General features: G+C 43.0%; 1 protein-coding gene across 1 annotated transcript; it reads right to left on the minus strand.

Annotated features, from left to right (window-relative positions):
* Positions 1-620: 620 nt before the first annotated feature.
* Positions 621-6706, minus strand: LOC115536314 (cytosolic non-specific dipeptidase-like). Its single transcript, XM_030348138.1, has 11 exons — positions 6572-6706; positions 6295-6438; positions 5436-5598; positions 4839-4927; positions 4338-4538; positions 4026-4110; positions 3425-3585; positions 2359-2523; positions 1838-1979; positions 1264-1411; positions 621-861 (listed from the first exon to the last, which is right to left on the minus strand). The coding sequence occupies exons 1-11, from the start codon at positions 6629-6631 to the stop codon at positions 795-797; spliced, it is 1425 nt and encodes a 474-aa protein (XP_030203998.1). The 5' UTR covers positions 6632-6706; the 3' UTR covers positions 621-794.
* Positions 6707-20585: the final 13879 nt, after the last annotated feature.

The raw sequence follows: 20585 nt of genomic DNA on the forward strand, positions 1-20585 counted from the left end.
ACTACTAGTTCTTCAAGCCAGGCTGAAGGATGATGTAAATCTTACCAAATTGAAATAGACCCACGAAAAAGAACGACCAGTATGGTCACTAAATTGCGCCCTCTCTGTACCGGCGAGTGAATCTTTCAAAATGACCCCATGATAAGCTGACTTTGCAAGTTATATCACAGGGTGGTTTAGCCATCACTATGTTTCAAGTCAAAACCCCATAGTAGTGATCACATTTAGGATGCTAAAATGGATATACAGCCCAATGAAATCACTGCATGAAGCTGGCAGGATAATCTAATCCTTAGACTTAGTGTCCTACTGCTTTAACACTCCCAGACTACAAAATCAGTTTGAACAGGCCAACTGAAACACCTGTTATAGAGGTTTATAAATTATGCCAATATATATATTGCCAGAATATATATTAAGGAGTAACTTTTGCCAAGCATTAAAAGTGTTGGCATCAATCCCTTTTTGTTGTCACAGAAGGCACAATTAACTTGTTTTTTGTGATGGCTCAATTAATTTTTCATCTTTGCTGCTAGATTTTAATAGATAAAGTAGTATAGTATGGAAAAATACGACCATTTATGCACCCAATTATCAACAGCATACACAGGATTCACCAATTCGTACAAAGGGAAAAATATACTTTATTGTAAGACTCTGCTGTAGCTGTTAAAAGGACGTTCAATACTGTGTAATACTGAAGCCCCAAGGTCAGTAAGGGAGGTGGCAGAAGACTCCATGATACATAGTCAACAGGTGAGTTGATAGTTGATTGCCGTGTTGTTTTACTCCATTTATTCCAGTAGGGAAACCTCATGGAAGTATGCTCCGAGCATCTTGGTCCCCTGGATGTAGTTGGTCCTGGATAATTGAGGGAGAAAGAGAAAAACAAAGGATATGTAATGTTATCCATGTCTCTAACATGCCATGGAGGGCATTAATTCCCTTCACCTCAGAGCAAACCTAATAATGATGTCAATGTAAGTCCCTTTGTCACACCAACATATTCTGTGTAGATGGATGCATATTTTTGGTACAGGTAAGGGATTAATGTGCATTCAGAACCGGTAGGGGTTAGGACATCTTGTTCAGGGATACTAAAAACATGGGGGATCAAACCCAGAACCTTTGGACTAGGAGTCAATCATCCGAACCACTAGACTACCCCATAGTTCCAATGACCAAAACAGAGTGTATTGGAATATAGAAGTCTCATTATTTAGTCCTCATGAGTATTTCAAAACACCTCAATAGAAAGCGTACCTGTTGAGCTTCTCGTTCTGAGAGTGGGCCCCGTCGTCTGAGGACCCGAGGGGGAGCAGCATGACGTTGCATCCCGTAGCGTCCTGGAAGGTCAGCGCGACCGGGATGCTGCCGCCCTCGCGGGTCAGGTCCGGCTCCACGCCGAAGACTGAGGAACATCGGGAAATGAGAGAAAACTAAATGGCCACAAGGTCCCTCCTAACTGTATTACTTTCTCCATAAATGATGAGGGCCCTGGTTGTTTGTCTGAGGTCCTGAGTGGATATTTCAATTCTTTACCCACTACAATGTAACACATAAGAAACAGTTAGGGAATAATAGTAATGTTATTATTCCCTCAAGGTTATCTGGAGAATTAGATCGTAGTGGGTAGAGAAGTGTTAATCCATGTATCCCGATATAGTGATTTTTTAAGTAAAAAGATCATACAATTCAAAGAAAAAAAAAATATTACAATGAACATAAAAGGTAATGTGGTTTGAGGGAGATGGAGAATTAGAAGACATTATCTAAATTTGTTACCGATAGATCGCAATGATCAACACAAATAGTTCTCTGTTGGTGGAGGGTATACCTGTCTTCATAGCCTTGCGACCTGCCATGTAGTGAGGGTGGTTGAAGTCGGAGACCCATGCCTTGGCACCGTGGCCCATGCTGACCGTCATCTTGTTGGGACTCCCCAGCTCAGAGAACTTCTTCTGGATGTAATCTACCACCTGGACAGGACAGGATGAAGAAGTACAACATTTAAGATGCTTGTAGCATGAAAAACAGCTAGTGCAAAATTAGCTGTACTGATAAATAATTTAATTCTTCATTGCATAAAAAAACATTGCATAATAAATATTACCTGCAGACACTCTTGTCTTTTTGTAATTTTAATGACATTTTAAATAAATATATTTGTAAAGATATTTGAATAGGGGTGTGTGCCATTCTGGAAGGTGGAGTGAAGATAGAGGAAAGGGGGTTGAAAGAGAGGGAATGACATACTTTTCATTCCCTCTCTTCTCAAGAGATGGGATGATATGCTATGCCTAGCAGGTTAGACTCAAACCTGGGTCGTCACAAGGCTTCTTGTATGTGGTTAGCTACCTGTTTCTCCACCACTTCAGGGTCCATGTCCGGGACAAGGCGGATGGAGAATTTTCCAATGACTTTCCTGGGAATAACCGTCTTGGCCCCTCCATCGGAGAACGCCCCCTCGATGCCGTGGAGAGAGAGAGATGGATACCTCCAGCGGTGCATGAGGATTTGCTCCTTCATTAAATAATTACCACAATTACTATGATATTAAAGGAAAATTCCGGAGCCCCCTTTCTGGTTTGTCTAGAATGAAATAAAGTTGTGAACACCGAAATCTTTACTATTGTTCCTGTCTCGAGTATTTGGCTAATTTCTAATTGCCCCTGCCTGCTTCACAATGGCTGACTATGGGCATTCACAAACCTGTCCTTAAAACACCCCTAAACGTTTGTTTTCAGAAATGTGAAACTCATGGAGTGGTTAGTGATGTTGTTGATGTTCCTCATCAAGTATCGTAGCGAAATACAGCTTCTGCCGTGTTTTATTTGGCATTTTGTAAATCTGCATTTTGTAAATGAAACGGAAACTGGACCCGTTTCGGAAAGGAGAGGTGGTTGTAGTCTTTTCACTCGTTTCTCCGTATACACAGTAGGGCTAGAACCGAGCGAAAAGACTACAACCAGCCCCCCTTCCCGTTTCCGGTCAAGTTTCCGTTTCATTTACAATATGCCGATTTACAAAATGCCAAATAAAACACGACAGAAGCTGTATTTCGCTACGATACTTGATGAGGAACATCAACGAACACCAGTAACCACTCAACGAGTTTCACATTTCTGAAAACGAACGTTGAGGGGTGTTTTAAGGACAGGTTTGTGAATGCCCATAGCCAGCCATTGTGAAGCAGGTAGGAGCGATTCGAAATAAGCCAAATACTGGAGACAGGACCAAATTTCGGTGTTAACCACTCTATTTCGTCCTAGACAAACCAGAAAGGGGGCTCAATGTTCAACATACCGGAATTGTCCTTTAAGATCATGGGACACACAAGTAGAACTCCATCACAGCCTGTGACATCACAACTCTGATTCTAATTCTCTCCCTGATTCTGAGTAATTCCCAAAGCCCTGCTTGCCTTGGTGGAGTACAGCAGCTTGTGGACGCCCGCATCCTTGCAGTACTCTCCCAGGTCGAACTCGATCTTCTCGTAAAGCTGCTGCTCCTCCTCGGTGACTTCAGCCACGCTGTCGTTCATCCCTGGCACCTGGATCCTCCCCTTCTTGTCCACCAGGGAGCCTGGGTGGACACATTATAAACATCGGGAGAGGCGTGGGTACTATCTTCATAAGGTGGGGGCACGGTGGTACAGGTCCCTTAGGGTGTCTCAAGACATGGAAATGTTCTGGGTTTGAACCCCAGAACCCACAATGTCTACAAGCTGCTTGTAGGCATTCCTGTAGAAAGATTTCAAGTCCTCTATTAAGGAAATGTTGCCATTTAGTTATTCCCATGGGCATAATGTATGGGTTTAAATGGGTTGCCAGATGTAGTTAATCCCTCTTCAAATACAGTAAGAAGCAAATTTTGGCTGAGGGGTAGCTACAGTCAGGAAAGTGTGATATAGTCATAGTATAATAAGAACCTGCACTATCAAGTTATTTAGTAGAAGCATTTCAATAAAACAAACTAACAGTTATGTTTTATAGGTTTGGACATAAATATAGGTTTGAACTCACCCATAAGTGTGATGAGGTCGGTCATGGCTTCATGAACGGAGCCGCCGAACACGCCAGAGTGAAGGTCCTTATCGCCACACTCCACCTAGCGTGAAGAAAGATGTAATAATATACATTGTCGTTATGGCATTCAACACTGATGCCAGGCTCTTGATTGTGTTTTATTCACTTTTCTGTTTCCCTTTACAGTTCCTAGCCAGAGGGTTCTATTTTGACAACTATTTCACAGAAGGCTAGGCCACACGGGTCCAGAAACACAATGAACATAAACATTTTATAAATCAGCAACCAGAAGAGAAAGTGAAAGTGAACCTCCATGAAGAAGTAGCAGATGCCTCGGAGGCCGTAGGTGATGCAGGGCTTGGTCTTGCCCAGCCAGTAGTTGTCTGAGATGACCACATAGTCCACGTCCTTCAGGAAGGTGTCCTTGCGGGCGAAGATGAGCTCATCCAAACCCTCTGAGCCAGACTCCTCCATCCCCTCAAAGCAGAACTTGATGTTGATGGGAAGGTCCTATTTAAAAAAAAAACAAGATTCACGTTTTAATATTCTGTATTTTTCACAATTATATTCACTCTTATTGCCTGTTTTTTTCTTTTTATTTGCTTTATTACTACTACGTAGATGCTTAGTCTTAAAATGTCAATGCTCACACGGTTCTAAATTGAAACCGGTTCTCGATGGCCAACCGTAGGTATGAGCCTGGTCACACCCTTAAATAACCGCCAAGGATTCCATTTGATTCTATCAGAACATTTCATTATGTAACAGTGGTGAAACATAAACCAGTTACAGCACAGGAGGCATCCATACCTGCTGGATCTTCTGGTGCGCCTCTATGCAGTTGAACCAGGCCAGCACGGGACCCTTGTCGTCTGTGGACCCTCTTCCGAAGAGCTTACCTATGGGCAAGAGGTACAAAATATACACATGATGTTACTATAGTGGTATAGCGATGACCCTTTCATAAACTCGAAAGTTGATTTACAATTTGTCTATTCTCACCACTGGTACTAGTAATAAAGAGGCAAGGGACTGAAACACTACTGTAGTGGAAATTAGCCTTTTGTGTGTGAGAGTGGATCATCCTAAATTTAATCCAATAGTCACGCTCCTATCTAGCTTGGTTAAATATCTCCAAAGGAGAAGACACATGCTAAATACTATGCTACAAAAAGTACAACACACTTACTACCACAGCCGAATGGAATATTTTTGCATATATAAAGCTAAACAAATCAGCAGCCACGCATGGCCCGCAACTCCGACCAAACTCGTCCAACTACATACCAACAATGCTCAGAACCATCTGACGTTTTCACAATAGAACTAACAAACCATCCTAAATTTAACCCTGGGCTTCAAAAAAAGGGAAACATAAAAACTGCGATGTAATAAATAGGTGCTGACCGTCTTTCTCCACCAGTGTGAAGGGCTCCGTGTCCCAGCCATCTTCAAGTTTGGCCGGCTGGACGTCCAGGTGACCGTAGATACAAACGGTCTTCTTGGCCGGGTCAGAACCAAGCTGGCCCAGGACAATGGGGGGCAGGGGGATCTCCTCCCCGGATGGAAGCTGGACAGGGACAAAAAGCATCACCATCATCTAAAGCAGGGGCCGGCAAATGGCGGCCCGCGGGCCATAACTGGCCCGCCAGACATAATATCTGGCCCGCCACCAGATTATTCTGAAGTTATATGATTTATTTTTATTTATTTTTAGAATATATATATCTGTTAGCTTAAATGTAAAGGGCCGGGGTAAAATCCCCCGTTCGTCACGAATAGGCTAAATGTATTATAGGTACCTACTCAACACAATACAAATATCCGGTACAGGCTGAAAAAAACATTTCATAACCATCAATGTGCCCTCTTTATTATCTATATTTTAGATAGTTTTGCATTCATCTCATTTCATTGTTGAATTATACGGCTGCTTTTAGTCATTTGACCTCTGTCTAATTTCCTTAACCAACCTAACCAACATATCAGAACCAAATCGTATGCACAGAATTTATAATCTGCCTAAAATTCTTTCTGATTCAGATTGCAATAAATTAAGAAAAATGTACCCATGGTTATTTAAATCAACCCCATGTAAATCTCTAAAGCAACAAGGACAACGACGATATTAAAGATTTCAATTCAACAAGACGGATGCAAATAAAAATCGATCTGTTTTCAGGTGTTTTCCTATTGGTGGGGCTATTAATCAACAAATAGGCCTACCAGGTGTAGATAAAAGGTGAAATTGCAACATATGGCTCACCTTCTGTTTGCCGTTGTCCACCATCTCTACTGTGCCCCCCAGTCTCTCGATGTCTTTTGCTGCTATGTCCATCATCTTCTTGATCTCCCCACGCTTCTCCGGCCAGGCAGATACACTCTGGACAGCCACCCATTCCGCCAGGCGCTTGGGAAGAACAAAACAAAAAGCAAATCATTAATTTGTTGTTTTAACGAATATTCATGAATATCCTACGGGACACAAAACTAAACGACACAGTAATTGCACAATTGAGGATGAAGAAGGTCCAATCGCTCACCTCAACATAGAGATCCTGGTGTTCGTCCAAGTATTTGAAAAGGGTTGAGAGATGGGCCATCTTGTCGGCAACTAGGAGAGCTGTGGAGTTGAAGAGAAGTCAGGAGTAAAGGGCGACTGTCGATACTCGGTACCATTCTTATAGTGAGGATGACCGAGTTTGACAGACCACACCTTCCTCAACCTGCTGATAACAGCAGCTTAATGGAGAAAGCCATGTCTCTAACATGGCTGTCTGATCTTATGTATCACAGACCGGCGTGTCAGCGAGTTTAACGGAGTTAGGCCATTTCATATCAGAAGATGTTTATTTTTTTGGTACTTTGTTGTTCGTTGAAACTTTTCTTGGATTAATATATTCAGGATTGCACTACAAGAAATTGCGACATTCATATCTTCCTACATATCAATGATAATGTTTGTCACATATAGTTGGCAGGAAATTTAATTTAATGCGGTGCAGGTCAGTTAGCTCTTTTTTGCAGTAGGGCCGAGCTCTTCGAGTGGCCAACGACGTGCGTCGCGACCTAGGTCGCATTGGTCGCGACGTAGGTCGCATTGGTCGCTGTGTTGGTCGCTCGTCTGGCTGCCGTTTTCTCGTCTGGCTCGGTCGCTCAAAGTCTATGGGCGGTCCTTGAGCAAGGTACGTTTTATTACTCTGTTTTCTGGGAATAATTGACGCAAGCAGAAACCAGAAAACAAGCCGTTTTTTCGTTTTTTCGTTTTGACAAGAAAACGAAAATCAAAATTTCAGTTCGTTTATTCGTTTTTTGATTCTTACTGAGCGAAACCACTCAATATCTGGTTTCCGCCGGTGGGCGGGTCCTCTTATTGGCTAGCGTGCTTCGTTGCCCTGTGCTCTTCATAATAAAAGTTCTTCCGTTTGATAATGTTGACAAAAAAATTACTGTATTATAGACACGGAGGACCACACCACCCACAGTCAAGACTGACACGGCTTCAAATAACAATAATGGTATTCATAATCATTTGAAAATGAGAACTTATGAAGTTATGATGTCTTCAGTGCAGTTGATGTTTAGCTACAGTTAATACATGCAGAGTAGACCTGAGGGCTTTACTACGACATCATTGTCCGGCTCGGAACTATGCGCTCTGTGCGCGTTCACATTAAAGGAGCTGCGTTCGCGGGCTGCTGATTTCCTCACAGCTGCTGATTTCCTCACAGAGAGCTATGAGGAATACAAGTGATTACAACACATTTCTAGCTGAACATTGCGCAGGGCTCTCCGTGAGACACACGCAATTCAACCCATCCACACGCTCACACGCCACACTTCGTATTTCTCACGCAGAGAAATTACCAGGATAGCGTCCACCAATTTGGGCCGCTATTTAACATTGGAAGGGTAGGAATCAAATGCGTCCGGGTGAAATTTCAAAATCGTCCGGGAATTTATTAAAGCCTCAATACATGTTCACATTTAATTTGCGTTGCGTTCCTCTGGGTCTGTCACAAACTAGTTGGGCTATGCCCTCCCCTACTCAGTTCTGTTCGCTTTGCATTGGTGGAAGTGAGTAGGGGGAGTGGTTAAGTAAAGCCTTCAGATTGGACGGTTTGACTTTAGAGTTACCTTCATGTTTTGTGTTTTTTTTTTTTTACCATTATTGTTTTATAGGGACAAACATTAACACATTTCTCCTGCAGGGGATTGATAAAGTTCTATCTATGTAACAGAAGGAAACACTTACTCATACTCCATCAAATATGCATACTCATACTTTGCACACTTTACCACAGCATTGGCCTACTGAATGCCACAGATATATTTTTAAGCATTGGACTGAATGCCACATAAATATAATATATGTTTTGCACGTTTGCAACGTTTAAAAGTTCAGGGAAAAGTCAACCCAGTCTCACCAATATGCGTACAGATCGCACGGTTTGACGCTTTCAAAATGCGTGCAGTACATACGCCAAATGACCATTTTGCGTGCATATGATACGCAAAACCCAGCATTAACTACTGTGGAGCATAGACATCATATAGGTAGACGCCCCCTTCGGCCTTGGGCGGCATAAATCGTCGGCGCCATCTTGGTACGGGAGTTATTTCGTCTTCGGAGTGAAGATGCCTACTTCATGCGCCGCTTGGGGGTGCACTACCGTCAGGACGATTCAAACGAGATCGCAAGGAATTACCTTTCACAAGTAAGACTAAACAATTGTTTCTATTTGTAATTGTAAAATTCAGTCATGTCACGTAGATCATGTGTTATGTTGAGAGCTAAGAGCTGTTGAGACAGCTAAGTTGCCGCCAGAATCAGACTATAGCTAGTCTAACGTGAAATGGACATGGTGAGCAAAGCCTTATTCTATCGTTCGTCAACAGGAGATAATATTGTCAAGAAATATAGGATATACAGTATATATATATATATATATATATATATATAATCTACCACTACTTGCTTGTGAGTAATTACAATGTATGTATAATGTAATTATATAGCATTTATGGTCGCGACGGAAAGCTGCGTTTCGGCTGAGCGACTGGCCTTAATTTCTCTCTGTGATGTATTTAAAAAAGAGACTAGATTAAAACAAAAAAAGGCTCAAAACATGCCACTGTATATGTAATGGTTCTACAATATATGAAGGTGTCACGTAATGAATGAAACTACGGAAAAAATGTCACGATACTCTACATGCACCTGTGAGATGCACGTGCAGTCAGTCGCCGGCCGAAATTGACGTTTTAAACGTTATTTCTATTTAAATGTTTTTCTTTTTTAAAGATACATCTGTATTATGAATCTGACTGACTGGCTAGCTAACCTTTCTCGCAATTTTAAGGTTTCCCAAAGAGAAGCAGTTGAGGAGACAGTGGGAAGTGGCTGTGAAAAGGGAAGACTTTTCTGCCAATGAGAGGTCAATGCTCTGTAGCCAGCACTTTCGGCCGGAGGATTTTGACCGGACAGGCCAAATTGTCAGGCTCAGGGATGGAACTAAACCATCTGTGTTCAGTTTCCCAACACATCTCAAAAGAGTAAGTGCATCACTAAACTTGTTGAAAATGGTTTTTGTGTGTGTGTGTGTGTGTGTGTGTGTGTGTGTGTGTGTGTGTGTGTGTGTGTGTGTGTGTGTGTGTGTGTGTGTGTGTGTGTGTGTGTGTGTGTGTGTGTGTGTGTGTGTGTGTTCATTTGGAATGATTGAGAATGAGATACACCTGTTCAAGTATTTTGTTCTTCGGTTTTAGAAAGTGCCAGCCAGGACTACACAAGCCTCAAGGAAGGCTGAAGCGAGCCTTGTAATTGACTGTTCTTTACAATCATTACAAGTCACTGAACCTTCACCTACCTACCTTGTGAGTATTAACACTAGCTATGCCCCAAAACAGCAGTGAGCATCATGGCATCATAAACATTACTCACTACTGTTTTGTCCTTTTTTACTAGGAACACCCTTATGCATTGCCTCCATCTCCCACTCTTCTCAAGACTAGACTCAGTGAAGCCCTGGCTAGGGTGGAGAGTCTTGAGAAAGAGATGAGGAACTCAAAGGCCCGAGAGTGGAGGGCGAAGAAAACAGTGCGTTGTCTTCTGGAGGACCTCAGGGGGAAGAACCTCATAAATGAAGAGCTGCACGAGAGGCTTGACTTATACTCAGGTAACATTGAAATTAAACTTTGAATGTCAATTATATCTTGGGGCTGTAACCAAAGAAATACAACTGCAATAATGTGTTCAAATGCTTGGCTTGTCTGAATTTCATATATCAGACTTAAACTCCAAATACCTGACGTCTGTAATATGCCCCCATTCATAGTTTGAATAGCATCTGGCACAGACAAAAGCCAACAATCATAGTCTGATAGCTCTAGCTTCAAGACACACAATAGCCAGGTACCTTTGTTGGCAGGTGTTTATGGGCACCTGTTTAGAGCAATCAGTCATGGTTCCTGGCTTTTGTGCATCTTTAAGCTAGAGCTATTAAGTCAATGATTGTTGGCTTTGGTCTACAGCCATGACAAGATTACATTTTTCATTCATATGGCCTTGCCTGGAAATAAACACATTAGCCTATTGGTGTTTTCATAATGACATTCATACTCTTTCAGTCACTTACTAATTACTCTGTGCTATCTGCATTTCAGATCTTCCATTAGGCCTCCTGTCCAAACAGGGCCACGAGTACACTAAAGAGCAGAGGGAGTTTGCCCTCACTCTCCACCTGCACGGGCCCAAAGCCTACTCTTACCTGAGAGAGTCTCTCCACCTCCACCTACCACATCCACATACATTGCAAAGGTATTTGCCATTACATTTAATTGCACTTTATTGATAGGAAATTACTGGTTCAAATACATTTGTATTGTATTATTGCTACTTAATAATAACTACTTTTTCATTTGATAAAGGTGGATGATCTCTGTGGATTCCAAGCCTGGACTCAACACCATGATGCTGGACATGTTGAGAAGAAAAAGAGAGGAAGATCCAGTGAAGTATGGACGTGTGGCGCTCATGCTGGATGGCATGGCCATCAGGAAACATGTCCAGTACAGTCCACATTCCCAGAAAATGACCGGATTTGTGGACATGGGGGATGGCCTAAACGAGACAGATATTGCCACTGAGGCTCTGGTTTTTATGGTGGTTGGCCTACAAGGCCATTGGAAGGCTCCAATTGCCTACTACCTGACCAAGTCTCTGACGCCCGACACACAGAAGGTCCTGCTGGTACATGCGCTGGAGGCCCTGCATGAGCGTGGCATCCGGGTCATGTCCCTCACAATGGATGGGCATGCATCAAACGTAAGCATGTGCAACCAGCTGGGGTGCCAGCTAAAGGCCAACCCTTGTGAGCCTTTGAAAACATTTTTCCCCCATCCTGCGACTGGCGAGAGGGTGTTTGTCATGATGGACGCTTGCCACATGTTGAAGCTGGCAAGAAACATGCTGCAAGCGTACAGCCCAATCTGTAGCAGAACTGGCCTCATCAACTGGGACTACGTTGTTTGTTTGAACGATATTCAAACAAAGAATGGACTGCATGCTGCCAACAGGGTCACTGAAAAGCACATTCAGTTTGACTCACAGAAGATGAAGGTGTCCCTGGCTGCACAGACGCTGAGTCGCTCTGTGGCAGTAGCGCTCCGAACGCTGAGGGACCTGGGGTATCCACGCTTCACCCTCTCTCTAGCGACAGCCGAATTCATTGAGGTAAGACTAGATTCAAACATTGTTTTCTTATCAAAGGGTCCTGGCCATCTTCTTCATCTTCATCTTCTTCCTTTCTATTTCCTAAACAATTTATTTTAGATGATTGACAGGCTGTTTGACATTATGAACAGCCGCAATCCCCGTGCCAAAGGATTCAAAGCCCCCCTGGGATCTTTGAATTGGACAAGGAGTGTGGAACTCTTGTCCAGAGGCCGGGAGTACTTAATCAGTTTGGTGATGAAGGATGGAACTCCCCTTCATCGTTCAAAGAGGTATTTTAAATAGTGACTCTTCCATATGTGCATGCTCTGCTTATGCATGCATATGATGCTCTGTTCTATTGTTCCGATCTTTTTGCTGTCTGCGGTTTTTCAGTTCATACAGGTGAATGTGGAAATGTCCATGAAATGTCCATCTACAACTTTCAAACTGACAAAATATTTTCTTTTTAAGGTACCTGTCTGTCATGGGGTTTGTCATCAACATTGACACCCTAATGCTGATGTGTCCTGAGCTGCTTCAGAGTCAGCAATATATCTGCACCTACCGGTTCAGCCAGGATCATTTGGAGCTCCTTTTCAACTCCATCAGGGCATCAGGTAAGGATCTCAGAAGTTTCTAAATTAATTAAATTGTCTTTCCAAAAAAGTCTTTGACGTCTGAAAAGAGTAAATATCGCTATTAAGTGTTGTGTGTTTTTGGTTTTTAGGGGGCTGGAACAACAATCCCTCCGCAGGCCAGTTCCAGGGCATCTTCCGCCGGCTCATGGTCCGATGTGGTGTCACACCGAGCACTTCAGGGAATGTGGCACCACAGGATGAGACCGTGTCTCTGTCGGCTGTAGAGATGTCCTCTCCCTCTGAAACGGAAGAGCTTGAGGTGCCCTTCGTGAATGTGTCTGCGTTGATTGGGGACCACAGCTACTTGCCAACCCGCTTTGGTGGCCTAGTGGAAAACGCACTGGTCTACATTGCAGGGTTTGTGGTGCGGCAGGTTTTGAGAAAGCTGTCCTGTGGTGAGTGCCGTGCTAGCCTGGTGACAGATGCTGCACGCGCATCTTTCGACGAGAGCTACCACCTGCTGACTCTGAAGAACAAAGGAGGGCTGATGATTCCTTCAGAGGGGACAGTGAAGGTGGTCAGGTCAGCAGAGCGGTTCATTCGCCAGCGTGCATCAGGGCAAGCTGTCAGTGTGTCTGTGATCCAGCAGTTTGTCCGGGCTGACATCTGGACAGATGATGTGTTTCTCCTCAAGGAGCACATTCAGGACACACAATTTGGCATTGAAAACCACCACTTTGCACTGTTGTCCTTGGTTGTGTCTGTATTTCACAAAATCAGGCTGCACCACATTGCAAAACTGAGCACGCTGCAATTACAGACTGGCAACAGTCGAAAAAAGCTCAGCAAGACTATACTTTTTAAAGGGTTCTAGCCTAGATTAAATTATTATATAATATCATATTGTGGCGACTCCTACCCCTGGGGAGTCTGGGTAATGGGGTATTCATAACGTTGTTTGGGGAAAAGGGGGTTTATTGTCTTTAGATAAGTTGTTTATGTTATTAGGTTCAGTGGGGTTAACGGGTTTGGGGTCTCTATTGTTTGTGTGTTTATTGTGTGTAGTGTTGTCGGCAACCATTACCCGGAATTGGATGTATGTCCGTCGGTCAGGTGTGCCGTGTTTTCTGTTATGTGTGCGTGTTTGAATAAAGGCAGCTCTCGGGGTCGTGCGGTGTATTGAGGCACGAGAGTTGCGCCGCCATTTAAACCTGGGCTCCCGTCTCGTCCTTCCCGCGCTGCTCGCCACAATATATTGTGTGAAATTATATATTGTGTCAATTGCACTGCATAGATGTGAAAATGTTATGAGCATGATTGTATATTATGTCAAATTGTACAAATGTACAAATATATATATTATATAATATGAATATATACCTATACTTAAAATATATTATATTGTTTCACATATTATATATATCATATATATGTTATTCCATTGCACATTATACTGAGTCATTATATTATATTGTATTATATATATGCTGTTATTTATATTACAGTTCAACTATTGAGATGTGTATGTATATATTGAGATGTGTATATTTTTACTGCTATAGAATATATATATATATTCTCTTATAATATATATAATATATTTCTCTTAATGATGGTCAATACGTAGTAACTAAAGAAGCACTATTTCGATAGTTCATAGATCTCAGTATTTTCAAAGTGCACGGGCTGTGCAAGAAAAGGGAGCGTTTATCATAGACCCATGCACATGTATGACTGGCGATTTAACTAGCGAGATTCAAAGTAACGTAGAGGCAAATCTTTTTCACACACTTCACGTAGAGCATAAACCCTTGAATACTCCATGAAATTGGTTGCGAAATGTAAAAGGTTATCGTGATTTTTATCCAGATAAACCGCAGCTCCTGGCAACTTGCGCTTGTTTTGACGCGTCTGACAGACCTCCGGCTTCAGAGAGCTCCCGTACCAATATGGCGGCGCCGCGTTTCGCCTAGGCAACGGGCTGACGCAGTGGAGGCGGCGTCTACCTATATGATGTCTATGCTGTGGAGGGCGGATGCGTCCATTTCGCGTGCATATGATACGCAAAACCCAGCATTAACTGAATGGGAAATGCAATATTTTAGGACCGATTCACCGTTAAACGTGTTTCTAATAACATTTCTAGCGAGAAATATACTTTTTACTTGCATAATCTTCAGTCAGTGATTGTGTCTGATCTTTTGTTTTATAGTTATAAGGAAGATTTTATCGGCTCGCGCGCATGTTTCAACGACGTCAGGTTGCTAGGGACGCTGCTTTCGCTAAACCAGCTGCTCACGTGTTTCCTGCGTTTGTGTTATTAAACCGTTACTTTATGTAACTTTTAATGATATTGTCATAACCACAGGCGAGGTAGTGAGCGAAGTAAGCTTGATAGCAGGTTTATTGGATTCCACAATCGGACAGGCAGGCACAGCTCCACCGGAAAACTACAACAACCAAAACTCCCGCCCGGAAGGAAACCCCCGGAACCCCCTCTCAGAAGGCCCGCCCCTTCCTCCCGAACCCTAGAATCAGTTCGAATCACGTTTTTCTGAGAGCCAGCCCAGTCGCCAAAAGCATACGTTGACAGTGTACGTTTTAGTGAACACTGGATTACGTCGCATTTCAACATAAAATAGCGTGTTAAGCACACACGCACACACACAAACACACACAATGCATTTCGCTGCTAAAACAACAACTTGGGCTGCTTCTTGGTGGATTTTGAACGGGATGTGGGCAGGACGTCCTGCCCACATCCCGTTCAAAATGTTGAACGATGTTGATTTAACGAGGCAGGGTTATTTGAAACAATTTATTAAATAAATATTTGCGAGAGGTCATTCCATCTCCTGAGTTTGCTTCCTAATTATGTCTAGTGTACACCCCTACTGTCCACAAGTAGGAATCAGGTTAACAAAACATCTAAGAAAATCTAAGCTGTCTAACACATTACCAACGCAACATTGAAACATCGTAAAACATCACAAAAAAAAACAGCTGGAATACAAAGAGTTTGCTTTGTATTCCAGCTGGCCTGTTATGAGCAAATTTATATACTCTACTATGCATCCATTCCAAAACATGTTCCAAGTAGGCTATAGGGCAACGCATAATGCATCCTGGAAAGAGTGAAGCTTGCCTGCTCACACGTTAAAATGACTGTCACAACTGCCATGAGCAAAGAGGAAAACCATTTGTCCATAGTGTAGGCTACAGTAGCCTATTCGATATTGAATGAAGTAGGTTACTTTACACTCCCTGTCACTGTACAGAGGAGACAATATGAGTTGCTTGTACAGCACCTTAAAAAACTCACTGTAGCCTATATTCATAGGCACACCCAGCCTCGCTTTCAATATAACACGCACTCGCATTCTGTAAACACCATCAGTAAATAATAATATGAAAACATTATAAAATATCTTTCAACAAGAAAAAATAATTTGTTTACTGTAAATGGATAAAGGTCAACAAATGCGCCATTTTCAGCTGTCAGAAATGTGTTGTGATCACTTGTATTCCTCATAGCTCTCAGGCTGTGAGGAAATCAGCAGCCCGCGATCGCAGCTCCTTTGATGTGAACGCGCACAGAGCGCAGAGTTCAGAGCCGGACAATGATGTCGTAGTAAAGCCCTCAGGTCTACTCTGCATGTATTAACTGTGGCTAAACATCAACTGCACTGAAGTCATCATAACTTCAGAAGTTCTAATTTTCAAATGATTATGAATGCTATTATTGTTATTTGAAGCCGTGTCAGTCTTGACTGTGGGTGGTTTGGTCCTCTGTGTCTGCTAGTGTCTATAATACAGCAATATTTTTGTCGACATTATCAAATGGAAGAACTTTTATTTTGAAGAGCACAGGGCAACGAAGCACGCTAGCCAATAAGAGGACCCGCCCACCGGCGGAAACCAGATATTGAGTGGTAAATTCGTTTTGTTAAGAAGAACCAAAAAACGAATAAACAAACTCAAATTTTGATTTTCGTTTTTTTGGACAAAACGAAAAAACGAAAAAACGGCTGGTTTTTGGTTTCTGCTTATGTCAATTATTCCCAGAAAACAGAGTTAGAAAACGTACCTTGCTCGTCCTTAATCAGTTAATTTGCATGTTATTAACGGGTTTTTTGCGACAGTTGAAGTACCAGAAAGCCATGCTCTCTGGCGAAAGCTACCTGCAGCTCTTTATTGCTAATATTGTTTTAATATTTTTATATTGAAGTACAGTTTAAAATGATGAAATCGTTGGTCTCTCAGTATCAATAAAATACATAAGTTGTAATTTGGGGCGTATTCAAATAATTTATTTAATTGTATTTTATATCTTATATAGCCTATATATTTGTTTTGTTAAATGTCATTGAGCCTAATAAGGTATATTATGCACAAAGTTCTTCGTTATAGAGCGATAGGCTATACTTTAATATAAGAGGAGTAGTTTGAAATCAATGCTACAGTGGCGCATGCTGTGGTACAAGTGGTAGTGACGCTAAGTTATTGATCCTGAACGTCGGTGTTCTGTTCTCTCCACGGATTGATTCATTTTTGCTCTTTTAGTCAAACTTATTGACGCAATCGGCCTCTTTCATTTAACATTTTTGTATGATTTAGTATATGGTATGGTCTGATAATTATATGACGGGCTGCAACGCTGGCTGGTATCGGCTGGCTAGCTGCGACGACAGGCCAGCCGCGCTGGCTGCCACTGTCCGCGCTGGCTGCCACGGTCCGCGCTGGCTGCCACGGTCCGCGCTGGCTGCCACGGTCCGCGCTGGCTGCCACTGGCCGCGCTGGCTGCCACTTGCCAGCCGCGCTGGCTGCCACTTGCCGGCCGCGCTGGCTGCCACTTGCCGGCCGCGCTGGCTGCCACTTGCCGGCCGCGCTGGCTGCCACTGGCTCTGGCAGGCTGACCGACTAGGTCGCGACCATAAAAGCGTCGCGACCCTTTTGAGGGCAAATAGGTCGCAACCAACCAGAGGTATGGCTGAATGAGCGACCTGTGGCAGCCAGCCATTGTCACCATGGCTGCTACCACAACCAAAAGCCTATGTTATCAGTTAACATCTCATTGAACAGAATAAATATGGGCTACGTGCGCCAGTGTAATAAAAACGTACATGCAATAATATATAGCCTAGCTTAGATATTGATAGACCAATATGCCTTTTTATAATATAAAAATAAATAGGCCTTTGGTCTATCCATCTATAATTAATTTTAAATTAACTTTGTAATACAGTGATGCGTATGAATTTGTATTGATTATATTGTAAAGCCTTTTCTTTTTTAAATGTCAAATGTAAATGTAAATGGACTGCATTTATATAGCGCTTTTCTAACCATTGGCCACTCAAAGCGCTTTACAATATTGCCTCACATTCACCATTCACGCACACATTCACTCACCGACGGCGGAGTCAACCATGCAAGGCGACAGCCAGCTCGTCGGGAGCTAACAGTCAGGGTTAGGTGCCTTGCTCAAGGACACCTCGACACTCAGCTAGGAGGGGGATCGAACCAACAACCTTCAGGTTACCAGCCAACCCGCTCTACCTCCTGAGCTACTGCCGAAATGTTCAAGACTAATAAAATATCCTATGAAGCAAATTATAGTGTAATATAGTTCTATAAAATGTGTAACGTGTCTAGCATAGAAGTCACAGTGGTGTACCTCTTGATAAGTGTAACGATTTTCATCATGTTAGCCATAGTGGTGTAAGTGGTAGCGATGCTAGGTTAGTAATCAAGGAGATGTGGGTACGAATTTATGCACAGTCAGATCGATTTTTGCTCTTTTAGTCAAACTTATTGACGCAATCGGCCTCTTTCATTTTAACATTTTAGCAGGATTTAGTACAATGTTATGATAATTATACGACGTAATGACGGGCTGCGACGCTGGCTGGGTCGGTTGGCTGGCTGCGACGACAGGCCAGCCGCTGGCTGCCGCTGGCAACTGCCGCTGGTCGCTGGCACCAGCTCTGGCAGGCTGACCGACCAGGTCGCGACCATAAAAGCGTCGCGACCCTTTTGGCGTCAAATAGGTCGCAACCAACCAGAGGTATGGCTGAATGAGCGACCTGTGGCAGCCAGCCATAGCCAGCGTCAATAAGTTTGACTAAAAGAGCAAAAATCTATCTGATTGTGAATAAATTCGAACCCACGAACCCTTGATTACTAACCTAGCATCGCTACCACTGTGGCACCACTGTGGCTCCACTGTGGCTAACATCGTTACAGTTATAATCAATGACACCACTGTGGCTTTTACGATAGACACCGTTACACTTTTTATACAACTATATTACACTATAATTTGCTTCATGGGATATTTTATTAGTCTTTGACATTTAAAAAAGAACAGGTTATAGGCTACAATATAATCAATACAAATTCATACGCATCACTGTATTACAAAGTTAATTTAAAATTAATTATAGATGGATAGACCAAAAGGCCTATTTATTTTTATATTATAAAAAGGCATATTGGTCTATCAATATCTAAGCTATATATTATTGCATGTACGTTTTTATTACACTGACGCACGTAGCCTATATTTATTCTGTTCAATGAGATGTTAACTGATAACATAGGCTTTTGGTTGTGGTAGCAGCCATGGTGACAATGGCTGGCTGCCACAGGTCGCTCATTCAGCCATACCTCTGGTTGGTTGCGACCTATTTGCCGCCAAAAGGGTCGCGACGCTTTTATGGTCGCGACCTAGTCGGTCAGCCTGCCAGAGCCAGTGGCAGCCAGCGCGGCCGGCAAGTGGCAGCCAGCGCGGCCAGTGGCAGCCAGCGCGGCCAGTGGCAGCCAGCGCGGCCAGTGGCAGCCAGCGCGGCCAGTGGCAGCCAGCGCGGACAGTGGCAGCCAGCGCGGACAGTGGCAGCCAGCGCGGACAGTGGCAGCCAGCGCGGACAGTGGCAGCCAGCGCGGCTGGCCTGTCGTCGCAGCTAGCCAGCCGATACCAGCCAGGCGTTGCTGCCCGTCATTACGTCGTATGATTATCATACCATCGTACTAAATCATACAAAAATGTTCAAATGAAAGAGACCGATTAAGATAACGAGTTTGAGTAAAATGGTAAATATATACCTGATCGTGATGAGTATCGAACAGCCATTGTGATGATTACCAACCTAGGGCTACTACCACTTCACTGTGCCATTGACGTTTTGTCGTTGTACTTTTATTAAACTATATAACTCTATAACGAAGAACTTTGTACCTATACTTTATCAGGCTTAATGATATTTAACAAAACAAATAGGCTATGTATAATTTCGAAAATACATTATTTCAATATGCCCCAAATTACAACTAATATATCACTCTATAACGAAGTGCTTTGTGCATAATATACCTTATTAGGCTTAATGACATTTAACAAAACAAATATATAGGCTATATATAAGATATAAAATTCATTATTTGACTGATAGACTGATAGACCAACGATTTTATCATTTTAAACTGTACTTCAATATGGAAATATTAAAACAATATTAGCAATAAAGAGCTGTAGGTAGCTTTCGCCCTTTCTGGTACTTCAACTGTCGCAAAAAACCCGTTAATAACATGCAAATTAACTGATTAAGGACCGCCCATAGACTTTGAGCGACCGAGCCAGCCAGCGACCAAAACGGCAGCCAGACGAGAAAACGGCAGCCAGACGTGCGACCAACACAGCGACCAAAGCGACCTAGGTCGCGACCAAAGCGACCTAGGTCGCGACCAATGCGACCTAGGTCGCGACCAATGCGACCTAGGTCGCGACGCACGTCGTTGGCCACTCAGAGAGCTCGGCCCTGCTCCTTTTTTGGTTTCGTTTTGGTTCCCCTGGTGTAACTTAGATGAAGAACGTTAAGTGAGCCTCCTCAGCTGATGTCCAAGTGATCCATCGTAACTGCGGGTCCTGCTGTAGCCTGATCGAAGGCTACGAAAGCATGGGGAAGGCAAGGCTTTATATAGAAGATAGCGACACTTCTTTTATTTTGTGATAGCTTGCACAGTTGCACTACTAGTTCTTCAAGCCAGGCTGAAGGATGATGTAAATCTTACCAAATTGAAATAGACCCACGAAAAAGAACGACCAGTATGGTCACTAAATTGCGCCCTCTCTGTACCGGCGAATGAATCTTTCAAAATGACCCCATGATAAGCTGACTTTGCAAGTTATATCACAGGGTGGTTTAGCCATCACTATGTTTCAAGTCAAAACCCCATAGTAGTGATCACATTTAGGATGCTAAAATG

Source organism: Gadus morhua, chromosome 22, assembly GCF_902167405.1.
Source record: "Gadus morhua chromosome 22, gadMor3.0, whole genome shotgun sequence".
Classification (NCBI taxonomy): domain Eukaryota; kingdom Metazoa; phylum Chordata; class Actinopteri; order Gadiformes; family Gadidae; genus Gadus; species Gadus morhua.

Bases quoted from the DNA above. Each gene is read 5' to 3' on its own strand.
- LOC115536314 (XM_030348138.1), bottom strand. From the start codon at position 6,631: ATGGCCCATCTCTCAACCCTTTTCAAATACTTGGACGAACACCAGGAT. The intron at 6,439-6,571 runs GTGAGCGATTGG...GTTCTTCCCAAG, and splicing joins ACCAGGATCTCTATGTTGAG to CGCCTGGCGGAATGGGTGGC. The intron at 1,412-1,837 runs GTATACCCTCCA...GATGTTCCTCAG, and splicing joins TCGCAAGGCTATGAAGACAG to TCTTCGGCGTGGAGCCGGAC.